At 40.3% G+C, this 19648-nt stretch overlaps 1 protein-coding gene across 1 annotated transcript in view; it reads left to right on the top strand.

The window, feature by feature from the left end:
- The window catches only part of TOP1 (DNA topoisomerase I), an 89502-nt gene extending 70542 nt beyond the window's left edge, over positions 1–18960 (top strand). The window contains exons 14-21 of the mRNA XM_034641620.1: positions 9026–9169; positions 10048–10233; positions 11316–11384; positions 11945–12059; positions 13035–13162; positions 16131–16225; positions 16451–16600; positions 17665–18960. Coding sequence (XP_034497511.1) covers positions 9026–9169; positions 10048–10233; positions 11316–11384; positions 11945–12059; positions 13035–13162; positions 16131–16225; positions 16451–16600; positions 17665–17767 — 990 coding nt within the window. The 3' untranslated portion in view covers positions 17768–18960. The remainder of the gene's footprint in view (positions 1–9025; positions 9170–10047; positions 10234–11315; positions 11385–11944; positions 12060–13034; positions 13163–16130; positions 16226–16450; positions 16601–17664) is intronic.
- Positions 18961–19648: the final 688 nt, after the last annotated feature.

The following is a 19648-nucleotide window of genomic DNA, read 5'->3' as shown; positions in this document are numbered from 1 at the left end:
CAATTGTATTAGAAGAAAGGTAAGCATTAAGTATTTTTAGATAAATACAGCAGTTATTCCCAGCACTTTAGAGATCAGGAATAACTTTATGAAGGAAATTAGATTACAGTTAGATCTTAAAAAGAGAGGTATTCCAAACAGCATTGTGTCATTACGGACAGAGAGGGAGAAGTGTAAAAAGGAGTAACAAAAAGAATTAGCAAGTGGTGATGTTTGCACAACACTGTAAATGTGCTATAAATGTCACTAATGGTAAATTTTACGTGTATTTTACACAAAGAAAAAAGACCAAAATAATGGATATTAGATTACTTTTAAGTGTTTTCACCTAAGTTGACATTGGATTATCTTAGCAACCGTACCAGATACACTAATGCCACTGTTTTATAGATAAATTTGGTCTCTGAGAAGCCAGAAAACTTGCCTACAACCCAGTAGTTAGTAACTCTGACTTAGATCTTTAGCCTCTTGGTGCCTTCCTGTGAAACCCTAATGCCGAATTGTGGCCAGCCTTAAGCGTCTTGCTGTAAAGAGTCTGGCCCATATTCTGCGTCTGGTGGAGAACCATTGAAGGGCTTTGAACAGTGGAGTGTCTTGAACATAATAACCCCATTTCCGCAAGATTCACAGGCTTTATACGCATTCATACCAGTAAACATAAACTCTTGCAGATGATGCAAAGGAAAACTGCAGGGTGCCATTTGAGAGTATACCAGGGTATCTGATTTGGCCTTGGGTTCAGGGAAGGTCTTTCTGAGGAAATAACATTTAAGATAAGACTTACAAGATGAATAGGATTTATCCATGGAAAGGATAGGGTAATGGGTGTTCCAAAGAAAATAGCCTTTTGAAACCCTGAGGTGAGAAAGAGTTTCGTGGTCTTGAGGACTGAGAGAAGGGCAGTGTAGTTGAGGTACAGTGAACAAGAAAGGGCCATGAGGAGGAGGTTAGAGGGGGAAGCAGGCCAGATCTTCAGACTCTTCCTTAAAATTGTTTATATTATCCTAAATCCAATAGGATGGTACTGGGTTCTAACAAGGGGAACAATACCAGGTTTGTGTTTTAGAAACCTGTGACGTAACTGATCATTCTGAGTGCTAAACTCTATGGAGATTGGATTGGACACACACCAGAAATAGGGATACCAATAGGATGCTGTTATAGTCCTCTAGGCAGCGAATGGTGATGGCTTGGACAGGATGATGTCGGTGCGGGTGGAGAGAGGTGAACAGATTCCAAATACATGTATGCTGCATTCTCTTACACCTGGGATTTAAGTTGATTGTAGGAGAGCCTCCGAGGGTTGACATCTTTGTTGTTGATAGGCCAGGTGGAGGACCTCCAGGGCTGAGAGCCACCAATTTATTCTTGACAATATCCAGATAACCCCCACATACTGTAGGGATTTGTGCAGGTTTTTGAATGATGGTTATGGTAATGAACCCAGAAGACACCCACATGTAGGCCCTGCCTAGAATTTTATACCCAAGACAAGGAATCTACTCAGCTGGGTTGGATCCTAAGAGTCATGAAGATGGTTAAAGACTTGGGAAGTCATACTTACTGTTAAGAGAAAAAGAAATGTGATTTCTTCAGCTTTTGTCAGTACTTGTTGGCTGTTTCCCACTCAGCAGAGCAGTAGGAACTTCAGAGGTCGGGATTTGACGTGCTTTGAATAGTCTTTAAATGTACTGCCAGCAGGAGAAGCATTCTCTCCATAAAAATAGGGAGTTAAAAGCATTAGGGCTTTTATTTTTTATGAAATATTTCAGATACATAGGACTAGATAACAATACAGAGAAAGCTCATGCCCACCATCTGGCTGTGTCAGACTTTAACATCATGTCCTATTTATTCAGTTACTTCATTTGGTAAGAATATTCTGATAAACATAGCTGAAGCCCCCTGTGTATTGTTCACCTCCTTCCCTGAAGGTTACTCGAACGAACTTAATGTTTTCATTCTTGTATGTATCCTTGTATTAAATTAGGTATGTTACTGAGATCATTCTGCAACTTACTCGGCTTTGGTTTTGATATTTTTATCTTGACATATACTTCCAATATATGTTTTACTTGCTAGATGGTGTTCTGTTTTATAAAAAAAAAATTATTCTTTTGTCAAGAGACATTTAGGGTTGTTTACAATATTTTGTAATAAACAGTGCTGGAATAAATGCATCTACCTTGTATATATGGATGAAAATTTCCCTTAAGGATTCTTCATTACATATTTTCAGATTGTTCTCTAAAGTGCCCAACAAGTTTACATCACCACTATTCCCCCAACAGAAATGCACACATTTCTGTCTTCATATCCTTGCCAACATTTCTAAAGTTTTGCTTTTTGCATTTGGATCTTTGATCTACTAGAATGTATTTTTGTGTATGGTATGAGATTGTGCTCTAATATATTTTTTCAAATGAATAACCAGTTGTCCCAGAACTATTTAGTTATATTATCCTCTCTGTTTATATATCACATTTCTACATATATGTCAGTCTGTTTATGGTCTCTATGTCCTGTTTAATTTGTTTGTGTTTATATATCACATTTCTACATATATGTCAGTCTGTTTATGGTCTCTATGTCCTGTTTAATTTGTTTGTCTATTTCTTCTTCAGTAGCATACTGTCCTAACTGTTGTAGTTTTACTGACTAGGACAGGTTTCCTTCATCTCATTCTTCAGAATTGTCTTGGCTGTTCTTGGCTCTCTGCTATTTTGCATTCATTTTGAGATAAATTTGTCACATTTTAATAAAGACTATTGAGATTTTTATTGTATTGAATTTATAGATTAATAAGGGGAAAATTGACAGTATTGAGTCTTCCAGTCTGTGAACATGTTATACTTCTCCATTAATTCATGTCTTTGAGTACACCAGCTAGTATTGCTTTATGATTTTCTCCATAGTTTTACATATTCTTAAAACTTTTTTTCCTTAGAACCCTTATAGTTTTTAGTGCTTATATTGAATGTGATTTTTTTTCTACTACATTTCTACTATTACTAGAGTGGTACTGCTGTTGATTTTTCAATATTGAGTTTGTATCTGACAACATTGCTGAGCTCTTACTCTAGAAGTGCCTTTGTCTTTTGGGTTTTCTATATAGACAAGTAAATCACCTGTAAATCATTTCCACTCTTACACCTCCCTCTTTTTTTTTTTTTAAGAGAGGGAGGGAGGGAGATAGGTGGAGGTAGGGGCAAAGGGAGAGGGGGAGAGAAAAATCTCAAGGAGAGTCCTCGCTGAGGGAAGAGCCTGACACAGGGCTCAATTTCAGGAACCTGAGATCATGACCTGAGCTGAAATCGAGAATTGGATGCTCAACCAACTGAGCCACCCAGATGTCCCTATCTCACAGGGACATCTTTTGCTTCAAGTTTTACTTTTTATTTTAAAAGAACCTGCAATCATCCATAAAACCCTAATCCTTTCTCCAGTTAGCAGTTGTCACAATGAGATATTTGATTAATTTCTGTACTCAGTACCTTCCCTTTAGGTTTACTTTTCTTGTTGAAACACACTGTTCACTGTTTGTTTAGTGAGGATCTATAGGTAGCAGATTCTCCTTTGTTTCACTGAAAATTTCATTTTCATCCTCATAATGTATCTTTTCTCCAATAAAGAGTGTATCTTTATTATTCTGTTTCTCAATGTGGATATATTTGTATAGATAATTAGAGACTATGAGTCAGACAACGAATGTATTTTAACCTGTAAATTTTTGACTGGGAGGTAGTTTTTGTCCACGTATCATTCCATTTTGCTCTTTGTTCTCCACTTCTCTGCTTCTTCCTCCTAGGAGTCTTCTAGCTCTGTTCAACCCAAGCTAACACAGGCGCCCTGCCGTGGCTTTAGCTCTCCTCATTTTGCTTGGAGCACTTTCATTGCTATATGTTTGGAACAACGTAAGGATTAAAGCGTGATTTCACTTACCTGATCTGACCCAAGATAAGTTTTTGTAGTAGAGAGTGAAGGGTGGTAATTGGTGGTTTTACTTCCTGGCAGACTTTAGATCCAAAACGTGGAAGACTACTATCCTGGGGCTTTGTTCTATACCTTTCTGCTCAGCCTCCAGAGATTTCTCCTATTCTAAGATTCTTTGCTTGCTTTTCTGTCTATATTTTACTTATTCACTTCCCCCATGTAATATTATTGTACCATTGTACCCCATCTCTGCTCCATTAAGAAATTTAGCATCAAGTATGATGTGACTTAGAGATTTTTGACAATTTGAAAAATTGGGTAGTCAAGAGTAAAAAAAAAAAAAAAAAGCACAACTGAAGTGTCCCTTTAATGTCCCCCTTTCTGGAAACTTGGATTCCTTGCAGTCAGAGCCGGGTTTATAGTACAGGTAGCCTCACAGGTCATTGAAAGGATCAGGACTTTTGAGAGCATAGGAATGTGTGCTCCAGGTAAAGACTATCCTGAACTCATTCACATTTTTCTGGCTTATCCTGATTTGTTCTACTTTATTCAGACATTTTCTTTCAGGTGTTTCCATTCCCTTCCTCTTCTGCTCTGTACTTGGGCCCACAGAATCTGAAATAGCAGGAAAATGGCAGTCAGCCTTCTGGAACCAGTAGTTTCAACAAAGCTCTCTGATTCCAGATAAACCATAGATCCAAAGGTTACAAAACAACTGCATGTTAAAGGTACTCAATTGTTAAGTCCAGCCCACTGCCAAGGTTGGAAACATTATGTAGTCTCATAACCTGTAACGTAACATTTAGTAAAAGTGAGGTTCTTCAACCAGTCTTAACTTTACAAATAAAATGTGTCATTTTTTTTCTTTAAATGAAGTACAACAAACTTCAGAATCAGTTGTTGATATTACATTGCATTCAATGCTACTAAAATATTCTTAGGATGAAATACCCATTTCTGCCTTTTCTCTCTTTAGAGCTTATAATTCTGTGAGGTTTTGGAGATGTATATACCAACAACCTTTTAAATGTAACCATCTGGTTGTTGAAGGGCTGGATTGAGAAAATATCCTTTTAAAACTATATATGCTTAGAAAGCTCTTGATTTTGGTGTTTTATTAGAAAGAGAAAATAAGACATATGCTTATTTTTTTTAAAATTCGGAGCCTGACTTCTACAAAATTCTAAAGTATAAGAAATAAAACACTAGAACTTCTAGATAATACCATGGTAGAACATTTTCATGACCTTAGTGTAGATTTTTTAGGACACAAACACTAATGATAAAAAAAAAAAAAACAATTGACAGAGTGGAGTTCATTAAAATTAAAAACTTAGATTCAACCAGAGGACGCTGTTAAAGACAGGATGGGAGAGGATGTTGGCAGCGTGTATATCTGACAGAAAACTTGTATCCAGAATACACAAAGAATTCTCTAACTCAATAATAAAAGACAAAAATCCCCCGTAAAAAAAGTGAAAGACTTGAACAGATGTTTACAAGATAGAGGAATGGCCAATAAATAAGCACATGAAAGAGCTGTCAACATCACTATCAGTGGAATGCAGATTTAAACCACAATGAGATACTAATTCCAGTTCTAGGTATTTTTGCCCCAAATCAAATTGAAAACTTATGCCCACAAAAAGACATGTACAAGAATGCTTATAGCAGCACTATATTTGTGCAAGTCTCAAACTGGAAACATTATAGGGGTCCATCAACGGAATAAACACATGGCCTCATCAGAGACATTAGGGATAGTTATAGATGACACCACATATACCATCACTTGAAAGGAGTGAACTGATAAATGCGGCAACATGGATGCATCTATTTTTTTTTTTTTTTAAAGATTTTATTTCTTTAAGGGCGCCTGGGTGGCACAGCAGTTAAGCGTCTGCCTTCAGCTCAGGGCATGATCCTGGCGTTCCGGGATTGAGCACCACATCAGGCTCCTCCACTATGAGCCTGCTTCTTCCTCTCCCACTCCCCCTGCTTGTGTTCCCTCTCTTGCTGGCTGTCTCTCTCTGTCTAATAAATAAATAAATAAATAAATCTTTAAAAAAAAAAAAAGATTTTATTTCTTTAAGAAAGTGCTGGGGGAGGGGCAGAGGGGGAGAGAGAATCTCAAGCAGACTCCACGCTGAGTGTGGAGCCCGACATAGGGCTTGATCACACAACCCCGAGATCATGACCTGAGCCTAAATCAAGAGTTGGACACTCAACCAACTGAGCCACCCAGGGACGCCAACATGGATGAATCTTAAAAACATGGTGAGAAGCCCAGACACACAGTCTATACTCTATGATTCCATTTATATAATACTCTAAACTAGGCAAAACCAATCTATGATGATAGAAATCAGATTAAAGGAACAGTGGTTGTTAAGTTGGTGATTAACTGGGAAGGGGCATGAGGGAACTTTCTCGAATGCTAGAGAATTTTCTCTGTCTTGATGGGGTAGGGTTACATGGGTTATGAATTGTCAAAAACTGATCAGACTGTACACTTAAATCCGTATGACAAAATCTTTTTTAAAAGATTTATTCAGAATGGAAAATGAATAGGAAATAGTGGAATAAAATGCATTACTTATATCTGGAAAAGAATTTAAATATATGAAGACCTCTATATATCAGCAATAAAAAGACAGACTTTTTAAAAACGGTCATGTTTGAAAAGCTGGTTGGATTTTCTCTTTAAACATGGTATTATTATATAGGGCCTGTTTGTTGTATCTTTTGTTTAAATGATAGATGTTTGGAGTTCAGAATGCCAGTCACCCCTTATTTGGTATTTTACACAATGATGAGCCTAGCATTGGGTGTAGAGATTACTTTGATTTTTTTTAATCAATCAATCTTAAAAAGAAGAGCTACTTAAGAATATTGGCAAATGTCATCATTCCTCAAGACAAATCTCTGAGAGAGGATTAGAGAGTAGGATTTCGCTCATCTCCCACTTTGTATCCTGAATCCAGATCCTGACCCCATTTACCCACTGTGCTTAATGAGTAAGCAGTTATATTAGAAACAGAAAATTATGGTAAGCCTGCTAATTAGAAAAAAAAAAAAATCATTCAAAGAATGTCCTTTTTAACTAACCAAATTAGATTCTATCCAGTTTGACTGGATAGGGGAAGATGGGAAGGGCCTAAAGGCAGTCCCCTTATAGTAGTCACCTTGTTTTACTGAGTTGGTTTTGATGAAGACCTTGTCTGGAAGACTGAAATGGGTATTTTATCTTCTAGTAGTCTGAGAAAGCTTGTTCAAGTGCACTTAACTGTCTGGATTCTGTTTAGAGAAACTGAAGGCAGCAGGGATAAGCATACTTCCTGGAGGCCAGCCTTCCCCTACACCTAGACAAGGCGGCTTCTGCCCCTGGCCCCATCTCTATATCCTTATTTGAGAGAATCCTGGATCCTTGTGTCAAGAGCCCAGCCAACCTGTGAAGAAAAGTTGGTTTTGTGGTATCCTCTGTGAATGATTTATTTGTTGGGTTTTTTAAAATCTTGTTTCCAGTGGCATGACTAAGGAACTGTGCAAATGTAACCCTCCAGGACTTTGAAGACCTGGAGTCAGGCTTTGGTAGGCCTGTGTGCTTTAGTGATGACCAAGAGCCCACTCCTGCGCTAGAGACCGTAATACTGAAGATTAGTCTTTCTTGTCTGACCTTGGGTGTGTGTGTGTATGGGGGGGCATGATTGTTATGGAAATTCATTATTGACTTGTACATGAGGACAGCTGGTATCACACCTTTCTCTTCACCCTCTTAAATATCAATATGTACTTAGAAAAATCAGTGAGAAATTTTCAGTTTCCCATTGTCAGGAAATAGAACTTAGATATTTCTTCTTAGATATTGTGTCACCAACTGCTAAATCGCCCACCCACAGCAACAAGTAGTTACTGAACCTCTTGTTTTGTAGCCAAACAAGTACATACAACTTGGCCACACACAGTTGTGGGAGAGTGCTGATGAATCCTTAGCATACCAGGGTAAGCTTGCATTTCTGAGCCTTGTTACATCTAAAAGTAAAAGGTATTTCTTAGTTTCACATAGCCCACTTTCCTGCATGCTTAGAAGGCTAGTTACTTATGCTTTAAGGACTACATGTCCCGTGTCAGGTGGGAACTAGGCACATGTGGGTAGAAATCACTACCCCTTTCTCTTGTTGTGGTTGGGGGAATTAAGAGCTGAGATTCTTGGGTTCTTAAATTCCATCCCTCTATTCATGTCATATACTCTTGTTTTAGGCCTTAGAATACTTCCTGTCCCTTTTGGGATTTCGTGGATTTTTTTTTTCCTTTCTTACCTTTCACATTTGACATTAGTATCAGTCCTTGCTTGTGAATCTGTTTCCATTCAACATGGTAGGAGAAATAATCTTCTGTCACTGTTGATTAGATTCAGTCATTTCATAACCATTTTAAAAATACTTCATCGGCATTAGAATCAGTTTTTAAACCTTGTACCAAAAACTCTGTTTAAAAAAAAAAAAGGTCTTTCCAGTAACTGTTTCCCTCAATCTAATCAAGAATACTTTTAAATGCAGAAGTTAGAAAATGGTGAATAATTACCACTGTTCCTGGAAGTCTTTGTGTTTCTTAGTAACTATGTGTTGTCATCTTTGGTTCTGCTTTCCCTGACAGTCCATCAAACTGAATGGTTGTCTTGGATTTAATGAAATTCAGTCCTAGCAGAAAACTGCTATTGGGTCACAGACTCCGCAGCAGAGTGGTGATGCTGATGTGGGAATGGGGATGTTTATAGCCTTTGTATTGACAGAAGTCACTTTTTGGATGTGCCATGTGGGCTTTTCCCAAGAACATAAACATTTTACAGAATGAAAGCCAGAAGCTTTCTTAGCAATTAGACAGGAGCCATTTGGGCTTGACGGTGAAAGGGGACAGCATGAGTTCTCATCAGGTTAGATGCTCTAAAATTTCTCTTCAGTACTCTTCTTTTTCTGCCTTGCTTCAGCTCAGGTTCCTTCTTTTTGATTCAGAGCTCTGAACTTAGATATTCAAAGTCTATTTTTCCTCTGCTGTCCCCAAGCAATCCACATTTGGGGTTGGGTCTTTGCAGGGTGAGAAAGACTGGCAGAAATATGAGACCGCTCGGCGACTGAAGAAGTGCGTGGACAAGATCCGGAACCAGTATCGAGAAGACTGGAAGTCCAAAGAAATGAAAGTCCGGCAGAGAGCTGTAGCTCTGTACTTCATCGACAAGGTGAGCATCTTCCTGTCACATTACCTGATATGTTCAGCTTATCAAAGATGTGGGGATTGTTTACTCCTCCAGGCCTTGTGTTAGAACTGGAGAAGCACCAGTCTCTGGTCCAGTAAGGAAGGCGGAGGCATTCGGAGTCTGCTGCTGTCCAAATCTGAACCTGCCAGAAATACTATGATGTTTTCAAACTCTTTTTGACTATAAGCCACCAAAAAATTTTATTTTACATCATGACCCAATAGACAGAATATATATTTGTATTTATGTGTAACTGAAATAAAAGTTGCGCAAAACAATGTTTAGCCTTTCTTCGAGTGATAAATTCTGACATTTTAAATTCTGTTTCTTTTTTTTTTTTTATAAAGGATGATTATAACCCTTAAAATTGGTTAAACAATCCATTAATGTATCACAACTACAGTTTGAAGGACAATGCTCTAGAGGAGATCAGTTTGTCAGTACCTTTTTGAAGATTTTGGGTTTTTTCCCAGTTTTGCTCTGCTTAGCATAAATTCTGAATTGTCTCAAAAATTTAGCAAAATTAAGAGACTATTGAGTTTGATTACCCAGAATAGGAATGCTCCTTCATTTTTTGCTTTATTTAAAAAAAAAAAAATTCTTACTTTCCTCCATCCCCATTTGAGAGAACAGAGTAGGGAGAAGCTTGGTTTTCTGAGAAAGGATAATATCACTATGATTCTCCATACTTCATTTTATAGAGGAAGAAGCAACGGTGTAGAGTCCAGAATTCCCAAGCCTTGCAGACTGATGCTCTGTCTCCAGAGAGAGTTGGGAGACTTCTGGTTTGGGTTTCCTAGAGATCCTATGAGATTTAAGTTTTTTCATTTGCTCTCATTTTTCCATCTCTCCCTGGACAGCTTGCTCTGAGAGCAGGCAATGAGAAGGAGGAAGGAGAAACAGCGGACACTGTGGGTTGCTGCTCACTTCGTGTGGAGCATATCAATCTGCACCCAGAGTTGGATGGTCAGGAATACGTGGTAGAGTTTGACTTCCTTGGGAAGGACTCAATCAGATACTATAACAAAGTCCCTGTTGAGAAACGAGTAAGTTACTGTGGCCTTTGCTCTCTGACCTTTTTTCTTTCTTTCTTTCATTCATTCAACATTTATTGAGTGGTTTTTGTATGCTCTCCACTTCGCTGGATACTAGGAAAATGATTTGAAAGAGAGGGGAGAGGTATTGTTGGATGTCCCGTGACATCTCCTTTTAGTCCCTCTCCCTCACCCAGCACTGCATGCTACACCTTCCTGAGGATGGGGGCACCATGTCCTATAGTAATATTCAACAGAACGTGCTGTAGAGTGTTGGCCCTCATGGCAAATTTCAGCATAAGATTTAACTCACCTTATTGTAATGATTCAACCACGTTTCAGTACCCCATGGTCATGTTGCACATTTGTCGTTTTTGTAGCTTTGCTTCAACCTCTCCCCAACTCTTGACTGAGAAGAACAATAGCCCTTTCGTCCCCAGATCTCTGAGCCCATGGCTGAAGAGGGTACTGCAGCTCCATGTTTCCCCCCCGAGTATTGGGCTTGAACCAGAGACTTACAGGGTGCCAAGCCTCCATAATCCAGCCCTTTAACAGTCTGATGTTTAATCACTCATTAGGTTTTACTGGATGTGGCAGTGGTCCACACTAAACAAGGCTAAAGAGACATGACAACTGAATGAAATACCTCACCTTAGATTGGGTTCCATCCTGGGGAGGTAGAGGACATCATTAGGTCAACTGACCAAATTGGATTATGAACAGTAGATTATAAAGTATATATGCGTGTAAATTTATGAAGCTGATAAGTACTGTGTGTATGTAAGGGAGTATCTATATAGAAATTCTTAGGAAATGCATGAGATATTTAGGGGTAAAGGGCTATCTATATATAATACAAGTAACCATAAATGGTTCAGGACGAATAGCTACGTGTAAACACACAGGTATGTAGAGGGAAGTGAGGCAGACATGTACTGTGCAAATGGTGAATGATGTGTAAAATATTAATGATTGGTGAACCTGGTAAAGGATGTGGGTGTGCCTTGGGCTTTTTTATTTTCAAGTTTTTGTAAGCTTGCAATTATTTCCAAAGTAAAGACTTTTTAAATATAGGTTCTACTTATTTCTTTTAGGTTTTTAAGAACTTACAGCTATTTATGGAGAACAAACAGCCTGAGGATGATCTTTTTGATAGACTCAATGTGAGTGGACAGAGTGCACTGGGTTGAAGGAGGGGCCCAGCCAGAGCCTCCTCACAAGCTCCTAAAGGAGAGGTTTGCCTGGGGTTGACTTGGACTCTCCCTTCAGTCTGTCCTGTGGCATCCTACACACTCTTCCTCCTGTAGGCACACAGTGAATCCATGACCAAAGCCCTGAGACGGGGACAAACCCTGCCTTTTATTCTCTTCTGGCTCTTGTAGAGTCTTCTTTTGGCTGGATGCCCAGCCACCGCTGCTGGAGACTGAAGGCCTCTCCCTGATATCTTATCAGGGAAAATCTTAATAGGGAAGGACAACATTGCTTTATTGGCCTGCTTAAGATTAAAGTACTTCATATAGGGAGGTATCATGCAAGCCTATGTTTTGGAATTCTTTTCTCTCTCTCTCTCTTTTTTTTTTTTGTAACTTCCCACTGGCAGGGCCGTAAACTTGGCAAAATTGAGATTACACTGGCATAAATGTCCTAGAGCTCGCCAGAAGGGTCAGGGTGGTATGGCTTTTGCCTAAATCCCAGTATCCTCTCTGTGCTTTGTCTCCTCCAGACTGGTATTCTAAATAAGCATCTTCAAGATCTCATGGAGGGCTTGACAGCCAAGGTATTCCGTACATACAATGCCTCCATCACGCTACAGCAACAGTTAAAAGAACTCACAGCCCGTAAGTACTGCTTGGCCAGTCGGGCCTGCATCCTTCCTGGTATGTCCATTGACCTTGCTCAGTTAAATCCTAGATCCATTCTGCTTTTTCCCCTTAACTTTATGACTGGAAACTTTTCCTTCTATACTTCTAATAGAGAGCCGAGGCTTAGTCGTATAAACATAAAGTCAATGCAGTTTCCCTCTTCCTACCCCAACTTCAAGATTAATTTTCATGGAATGCCGACAGAAGCTTTCTATCTGCTTTGAAAATGCTTACATTTGATGTTTTATATGTGTGTTATTTGAAAACTCACAGGTGAAGACTTAGTGCTATGATGTTTGGTTAAATTGGAGAGAATAAGGTTGTCATGGTTATTTTTTAAAAATAGGAGCACATCCTTCCCCTGATGTTTCTGTCACTTTTCCCTCTTAAGGTAGTATGTAATATTCTCCTAAAAACTAGGTGCAGAAGGTACAACCAAGATCCACAGGTTTTTTTCCTAGAGCCCAGTCACTGCTAAATTCCCCCTGTCCTCTGTAAGTATGTCAAATGGCCTTAGAATATGAGCTGGAAAATCCAAAGAGGATATTTTGAGAGTCAGTATTTTAGGTTGGGATAAAAGATGCCATGTGACATAAGTAAAATATTCCTCATGCTTTTAAGTTTTCTTTGTAAAACAGATAAACTGCCTTGTGGTTTTAAAATGTAAAACTTGTGATCCTTTTGTCTTACCCTCCTCTACAGACCTTTTCTCTCCCAGTTCCACATTTTCTTCAGGTTACATTGGGTGGCTAGGTGGGGGAGGCAGTCTTTGAGACAAACAGAAGATGACTCTTGACTCTCAGGTTTTGACCTTGTGTCTTGGGAGAACTTGATCATCAGAGTGAGATGAGGGCCAGCAAAGTCATGAGGGAGAAGCATTGGGGAAGCATGTTGTGTATTCTTCTCATGTATACATACTGACTCTTTTACCCTCCTGTTCTTTCTTCACAGCGGATGAGAACATCCCAGCAAAGATCCTATCTTACAACCGTGCCAACCGAGCTGTTGCAATTCTTTGTAACCATCAGAGGGCACCGCCCAAAACTTTTGAGAAGTCCATGATGAACTTGCAGTCTAAGGTACTGCAGGTCTGGATGGAGGGGTAGCAAAATTCAGGGAACCTCATCTGCTGTGGACAGATAATCTGCAGACTGGAGGCCTTCTGGGCTGGGATATGAGGAGGCCAGTTCTAGGTCTGTTCTGGAAGATAGGTCCATGCTAAAGAGAAACAAATGGAAATATTCTAGGAGTTATCCCCATCAAGATACTGAGTATCAGTACCCATTGTTTAGGAAGTCTCCATTCTGTGAACAGAAGTCGTGCACTGGCCACTTCCTGTTTTGAAAAACGAAGTTTGATGTACCCTCTTTGAAATATTGCTAATTATTGTCCTTATTATAAATGAGGATAATGGATATAAAGAGAGTCTTTACGATTCCTTGCCATAGCCCAGAAATACAACTATTTCCAAATTAGATTGTTTCAAGTTGAAAAGATGATGAAACAGTGATCTTTAATTGCCCCCTTATCCTAGCACAACTATTTTTATTTCTACACATTCCACATGAATCATATTTTTATGTAGCTCATCATCAAACATCTGTTGAATACTGGCTTTGTGCCAGAGTTGCTGCCCTAGAGGGAGAGACTGACATGCAAACAAGTAGATGCTGTTCTTCCTCCATGTGCCCTCCTCCCTAGGACTCTGCCTGGTACTGCACTTGGAAGCCACAAGGCACTAAACATTTGGGTGGTTGGTATTTCTGTGTTAGCAATGGCTACATAACTAACCTATTCCAGTGCACTAACTCGCAATAGAATTTGCAGTATTTCAGTCTAGAGCAGACACCCAGGGTCACAAAGGACCAATTATTTTGGAATATACTTACCAAATAAATTTTAAAAAGTCTGTCATGTGCTTCCTTATTAAGTAAGATCTTAAGGTGGGTCTGATAATGACTGTAAATTTCAGGCATAGTAATGAATACGTAAATGATACTTCAAGGTTTCTGCCACAATTACAGTGATATGGAAATATCTCTACATATATTGGTGGTGAAATCTTAGGTACTACTCGTGTTACTGTGTTTTGTTGCCCACACTCATAATTGAAGAAGAAATGGTGAATTTCAAATAGAGGTTAGTGAACTTACAGATGTAATTCTTTCTATCCACATTCACAGAATTCTGTACTAGGACAAATGGAGTTAAAAATGGCTACTATACAGTGAGGCTACATACACATTTCCAGGTCCACCATGTTTCCTTCTATTGAAATTTCTTTAAGAGAAATACCCTGTAGTAGTACATCTGGGTCAAAAAATATCCACAAGCTACAATTCATGCTACAGGAGCCATCTGGTTTTCCTGAAGGGATGCATATGTACACAGTAAATGAATATACACCCCTAGACCTCTCAGATCCTTAGACCATATGGTTGGCAGGCAAAGAACCCTATAGACCACCCTTCCTAGCAGCTCCCATTTGCTGCAACTCTGTTAAATGGTCATCTGGTATCATTTATTCTCCCCGTGTTATTATTCCAAGCCAGAAATAAAAAGCATGAATATTCAGGTGCTGTTTACCCAATTCAGGCTATCCCTCCCTGGAGCATGAGGAGTTATTTTGTTGATCTTACTCTGGAACCACTGTTTGGGCAGCCCAGGCTGCCTGCCAGACGAGCCCTCCAAGCCCAGGAACCCTCTCCTGTGTGCCCACAAAGCAAACACACGCCCCTGTTTGCCAAGTGAATCAATGGAGTCTTTGATGCTTTGAGAGAATTTGAAACAGCCTGCCAATTTAGCATCCACAGAAATGGTTAAAAGATTGTGGTTTGTTACATTTCTAGCCTGAGAAGAATCTGGCTAGTGGTGTCTGTGATGCTTTTGTGTATAGAATCCGTTTCTTCAGCTTGACTTTGGACAACATAGATGTTGGAAGTAAGCCATTTATAGTAAAATGCATTTAATGATTCTCTCACAATGGTGGCCTCTGTTTCTAGTCTTGGGCTGTCTGTGTATACCTAACAGACAATTCTAGGCTGAGAGTAACAGCCCAATGTGTGTTGAATCAGGCAAGTATTTATTTACTCTGCAGAGGTTCCCTTGACCTCGCAGGTTAGCAAGGCAATAGCACGTCTGAGGTTCTGCCCCCAGCAGCATGAGCTTGACTGGTTCGGGCTCTGGTTTCATGGTGTTGCCTGCTGCTGTGCTTAAGCAGGAACTAAGAACTTCGGTTTTCCAGAGGTATTTCAAGGGTTCTATAAGCAAGAAAGGCTGGAGTTGCCCTTGTTTTCTTCCTTTATAGAAAGTGCTCCATAGCTAAAAATGTTTTCAGACCTCTGTTTCTGAGTGATAACTATTTCAGTTTCCTTGCTATCTCAGCTCTCTCTTCTTTTAAAAACAGAATGCTAAAGCCAAGCCATGCCACGTATAGGTTTGAACAGATTTGCCGAGCTGTTTGCTTCCTATTTCAGTTGCCATTTTAAGTCCCTTAGGTATTCTCTTCAGTGCATCCTTTTTTCTTGAGAAGCTGGCGGCTCCTTCCCAGAGTACTGGCAGAACCTGGGGAATGAGCTACGTTCAGTAGATGTAAGGATCCTGTCTCAGCTTCATAAAGAGTTCTCTCGGGTAGTATTCTTAGAATGAAGGCTACACCTGGCACAGGATCCATTCGACAAACCGCTTTCATTTGTAGCCCTCCTCCCAGGTGTCCTATGACTGAAAGATTAGCACATTCCCAGTCCTGACAGGTTCTTTAGCCTGAGCTTCTGGATTGAGGGGGCCCTGGGTCACTGCCTATAAAAGGATCACTTATTTCTTGAGGGGTCAGTGAAGAACATAAATGGCCAAATAGCAGTTAAATACAGCAGTCACTGTACATCTGCTCTGTGCCTTCAAGAAGCCACTGCTGGGGGTTTTTACCTGGCACACCACTGGCAGCCTGCCTGCCTAGTGGACACAACTTCTGGTTTCATCTCTGGTGGGGCCTGCCTTTTTTTCTTTCTGGGCTAATTTTCTTAAACCTTATTGTTCTTCCTCACCTAGATTGATGCCAAGAAGGAACAATTAGCAGATGCCCGGAGAGACCTGAAAAGTGCTAAGGCTGATGCCAAGGTCCTGAAGGATGCAAAGACCAAGAAGTATGTACCTGGTGTTGTGCAAAGCTGGGGCTTGGTTAACAGAAAAGGGGGGACAGTATCAGAGGCCTTGGGGCCCCAGCCTTTCTAGGATTTCTGAGTGGTATCTTTTGGAAATCTCTGTATTTAGGGCTTTCCTGCTTTTGCTGCCCCTGCATGGCAGGGTGGGGTTGCAGTGTTCTTGTCCAGAAGCTAGGCCTGGTTCTTGAATGACTTCCATTCTTCCAGGGTGGTAGAGTCAAAGAAGAAGGCTGTGCAGAGACTGGAGGAGCAGTTAATGAAACTCGAAGTGCAGGCCACAGACCGAGAAGAGAATAAACAAATTGCTTTGGGAACCTCCAAACTCAATTATCTGGACCCGAGGATCACAGTGGCTTGGTAAGCACTGAGCCCTTCTTGAGTCCCTGCTGCTGGCTTGAAAAGGGTGGTGGAGTGGGGGAGGGGGGAAGGAAGGGGGTTCAAGAGCATNGTTCAAGAGCATTATGGGCCTTCACATGCCATTCCTGCACTTCACACTTTAAATCCTTTGGGAAACCCTTGCTTTTCTACTATGCATACTACAGATGCACTAGAACATCCTCCCTAAATGGTCAGTAATGTTATACTGCCTTGGAATGTATTTATGTCTGTTTTTAAAAGGCAGTTGCAGCCCCTACCTCTATGGAACTTTAGGACAAGAATGGGAATTCTTAGCCCTTATTAAAGGAAAGCTATAAAAGAGCCCATCTGTCTACACTTGAACAAAACTTTGCAGTAAAATTTTTTTACAAGTGAAGGAGGAAAGGAGCAAGCAGAAAAAAAAACAAAAATGAGAATATAGATCTCAGCAACCTACAGAAAGAGTTAGAGGAAGCTTATAACAAAGGCTGATAAATTCTCTATTATTTGTGTCCCCTCTTGCCTCACAGTCATAGAATGACATCCAAAATAAGTGGCTTTTATTTTTTTGAAGATGCTTATTGAGTTGTTCTAGGTATAGGTGGAAGAATCCATCTCAGTGGCACCTGCTCCTCTGGGTCAGGGGTTCCACCCAACTCTTGCACCCTTTTTGCTCTTTGCCCTGTTGGGTGCTAGAGGTTGGGTTAGCTTGAGGGGCAATATGCTCAGTGGTTAAGAGCGTGGACTCGAGCCAGACAGCTTGGGTTCAAGTTTTTAGCTCCATGCTCTAGCTGCATAAGACTGTAAGCAAACTGCTCAGCTCCTTCTCTTGGTTTTTCACGTGTACCTTTTCCTTAGTGCACCTGTTAGGAGCATCTACTTTACTAGAGGTCATTGTCATGATTTAAATGAGCACGTGATGCTCTTAGAATATGTCCAGCATACTCTTATAATTCACTCTCATCAGATGGACGTGAAGTAGGAGGCACATTCAAGCCTGCTACCCTGGGTCTGGGCTGTTGCTCCCTGAGACACTAATCCCCCTCTTTCTCCTTTGTGTGCAGGTGCAAGAAGTGGGGGGTCCCAATTGAGAAAATTTACAACAAGACCCAGCGGGAGAAGTTTGCCTGGGCTATCGACATGGCTGATGAGGACTACGAGTTCTAGCCAGTCTTGAGGGGCAGGGTTCTGTGAAAAGGAACAGTGCGGTTTGGGGAAGATGGATAAACTGTGAGCCTTGCTTACCCTCACACCTGAGGGAGAGAGGCGGCAAGTCTTAACAAACCAACATCTTTGAGAAAAGATAAACCTGGAGATATTATAAGGGAGAGCTGAGCCAGTTGTCCTATGGACAACTTATTTAAAAATATTTCAGATATCAAAATTCTAGCTGTATGATTTGTTTTGAATTTTGTTTTTATTTTCAAGAGAGCAAGTGGATGGGAATTTGTCAGAGTTCTGCCAGGCAAATTCACTGTTTCACTGAAGCATTTGGATTCTCTTAGCTACTGTATACGAAGTCCGATTATATTGGTGCGTTTTTACAGTTAGGGTTTTGCAATAACTTCTATATTTTAATAGAAATGAATTCCTAAACTCCCTCCCCTTTCCCCCATTTCAGGAATTTAAAATTAAGTAGAACAAAAACCCAGCGCACCTGTTAGTGAGAGTTGTCACTATCTATTGTCATGGGAATCAATTTTCATTAAACTTGAAGCAGTCGTGACATCGGCAGTGTTTTGGTTCAGACACCTATTCACAGAAAAGCATGATGGGAAAATATTTCCTGACTTGAGTGTTCCTTTTTAAATGTGAATTTTTATTTCTTTTTAATTATTTTAAAATATTTAAACCTTTTTCTTGATCTTAAAGATCGTGTAGATTGGGGTTGGGGAGGGATGAGGGGTTGAGTGAGTCTAAAGATAATGAAATAATCAGTGACTGAAACCATTTTCCCATCATCCTTTGTTCTGAGCATTCTCTGTACCCTTCAGATATCCATCTTTTTCATTTTAAACCCAGTCTTTCACTTGAAAGATTTTATTGTGTAAAAAGTTCCACAAGTCAGTAATTTAGAGGAAAATGAGTATTTGGTCCAAAAAAGGAAAAATAATCAAGAATTTAGGGCTTTTATTTTTTCTTTTGTAATTGTGTAAAAAATGGAAAAAAAAAACAAAAAGCAGAATTTTAATGTGAAGACATTTTTTGCTATAATCATTAGTTTTAGAGGCATTGTTAGTTTAGCGTGTGTGCAGAATCCATTTCCCACATCTTTCCTCAAGTATCTTCTATTTTTATCATGAATTCCCTTTTAATCAACTGTAGGTTATTTAAAATAAATTCCTACAACTTAACGGAAACCTAGTGTCTGCTTTTCTGTTACCCAGGGTCCCAAGGCCTGACCGGGGCTACAGGGCTGGGACTCTGTGTGGGATGTGGTCTCACTGCTCAGCTCAGCAAGGGTGGCTCCCTCCCCAGGAGCTGGGGCTGGGCTGGGCCTGGAAGGGGCTGCATCTGTCCTGCTGTGGATGTGGGTCAGAGGGGAGCCAAAGTCCACATCCTCTAATAAAAGCAGGCCCAGGAAGTGAGGGAGGATATAGAAAATCTGTAAGAACAGGTGGGGTACAATTCCGTGGAGCTTAGGGTAGGTAATGTTTATTGAGCAAGATGGAGCAAATGTATTTGGGAGGCAGATTCTCCACTTCCATGTGTGCTGGCCAGAAGCAGCAGGGAGCTGGTTTGGGTTTGCTTGTGTGGCTAAGCTTACAGTCAGGAAGGCAGGAATTCAGGGTACTAAGCCAGTTTCTAATCCAGTACTCACTGGATCCCAGAAGCCCTAATGTAGACTCCCTGTGTTGACTGGTTAATTGAAAAAGAGAGTGGTCTAAGACCACTCCCCAGGGCTCCTGTACCCATGTTGGTAGGGTCCATACAAAAATGGTGAGTGGGTGAAGGGTGAGTTATCCTGGCCAAACGGAGCAGGAAGGCCAGTGGTCAGAATTGGTCACTTAGCCCTAGGCCCTCTGACTTGCTAGGGTGCACAGCTAT

Source organism: Ailuropoda melanoleuca, chromosome 13 (genome assembly GCF_002007445.2).
Source record: "Ailuropoda melanoleuca isolate Jingjing chromosome 13, ASM200744v2, whole genome shotgun sequence".
In the NCBI taxonomy this organism is placed as follows: Eukaryota; Metazoa; Chordata; class Mammalia; order Carnivora; family Ursidae; genus Ailuropoda; species Ailuropoda melanoleuca.
The sequence above is the reverse complement of the archived record's forward strand: the minus strand, read 5'-3'. Positions and strand labels throughout refer to the sequence as shown.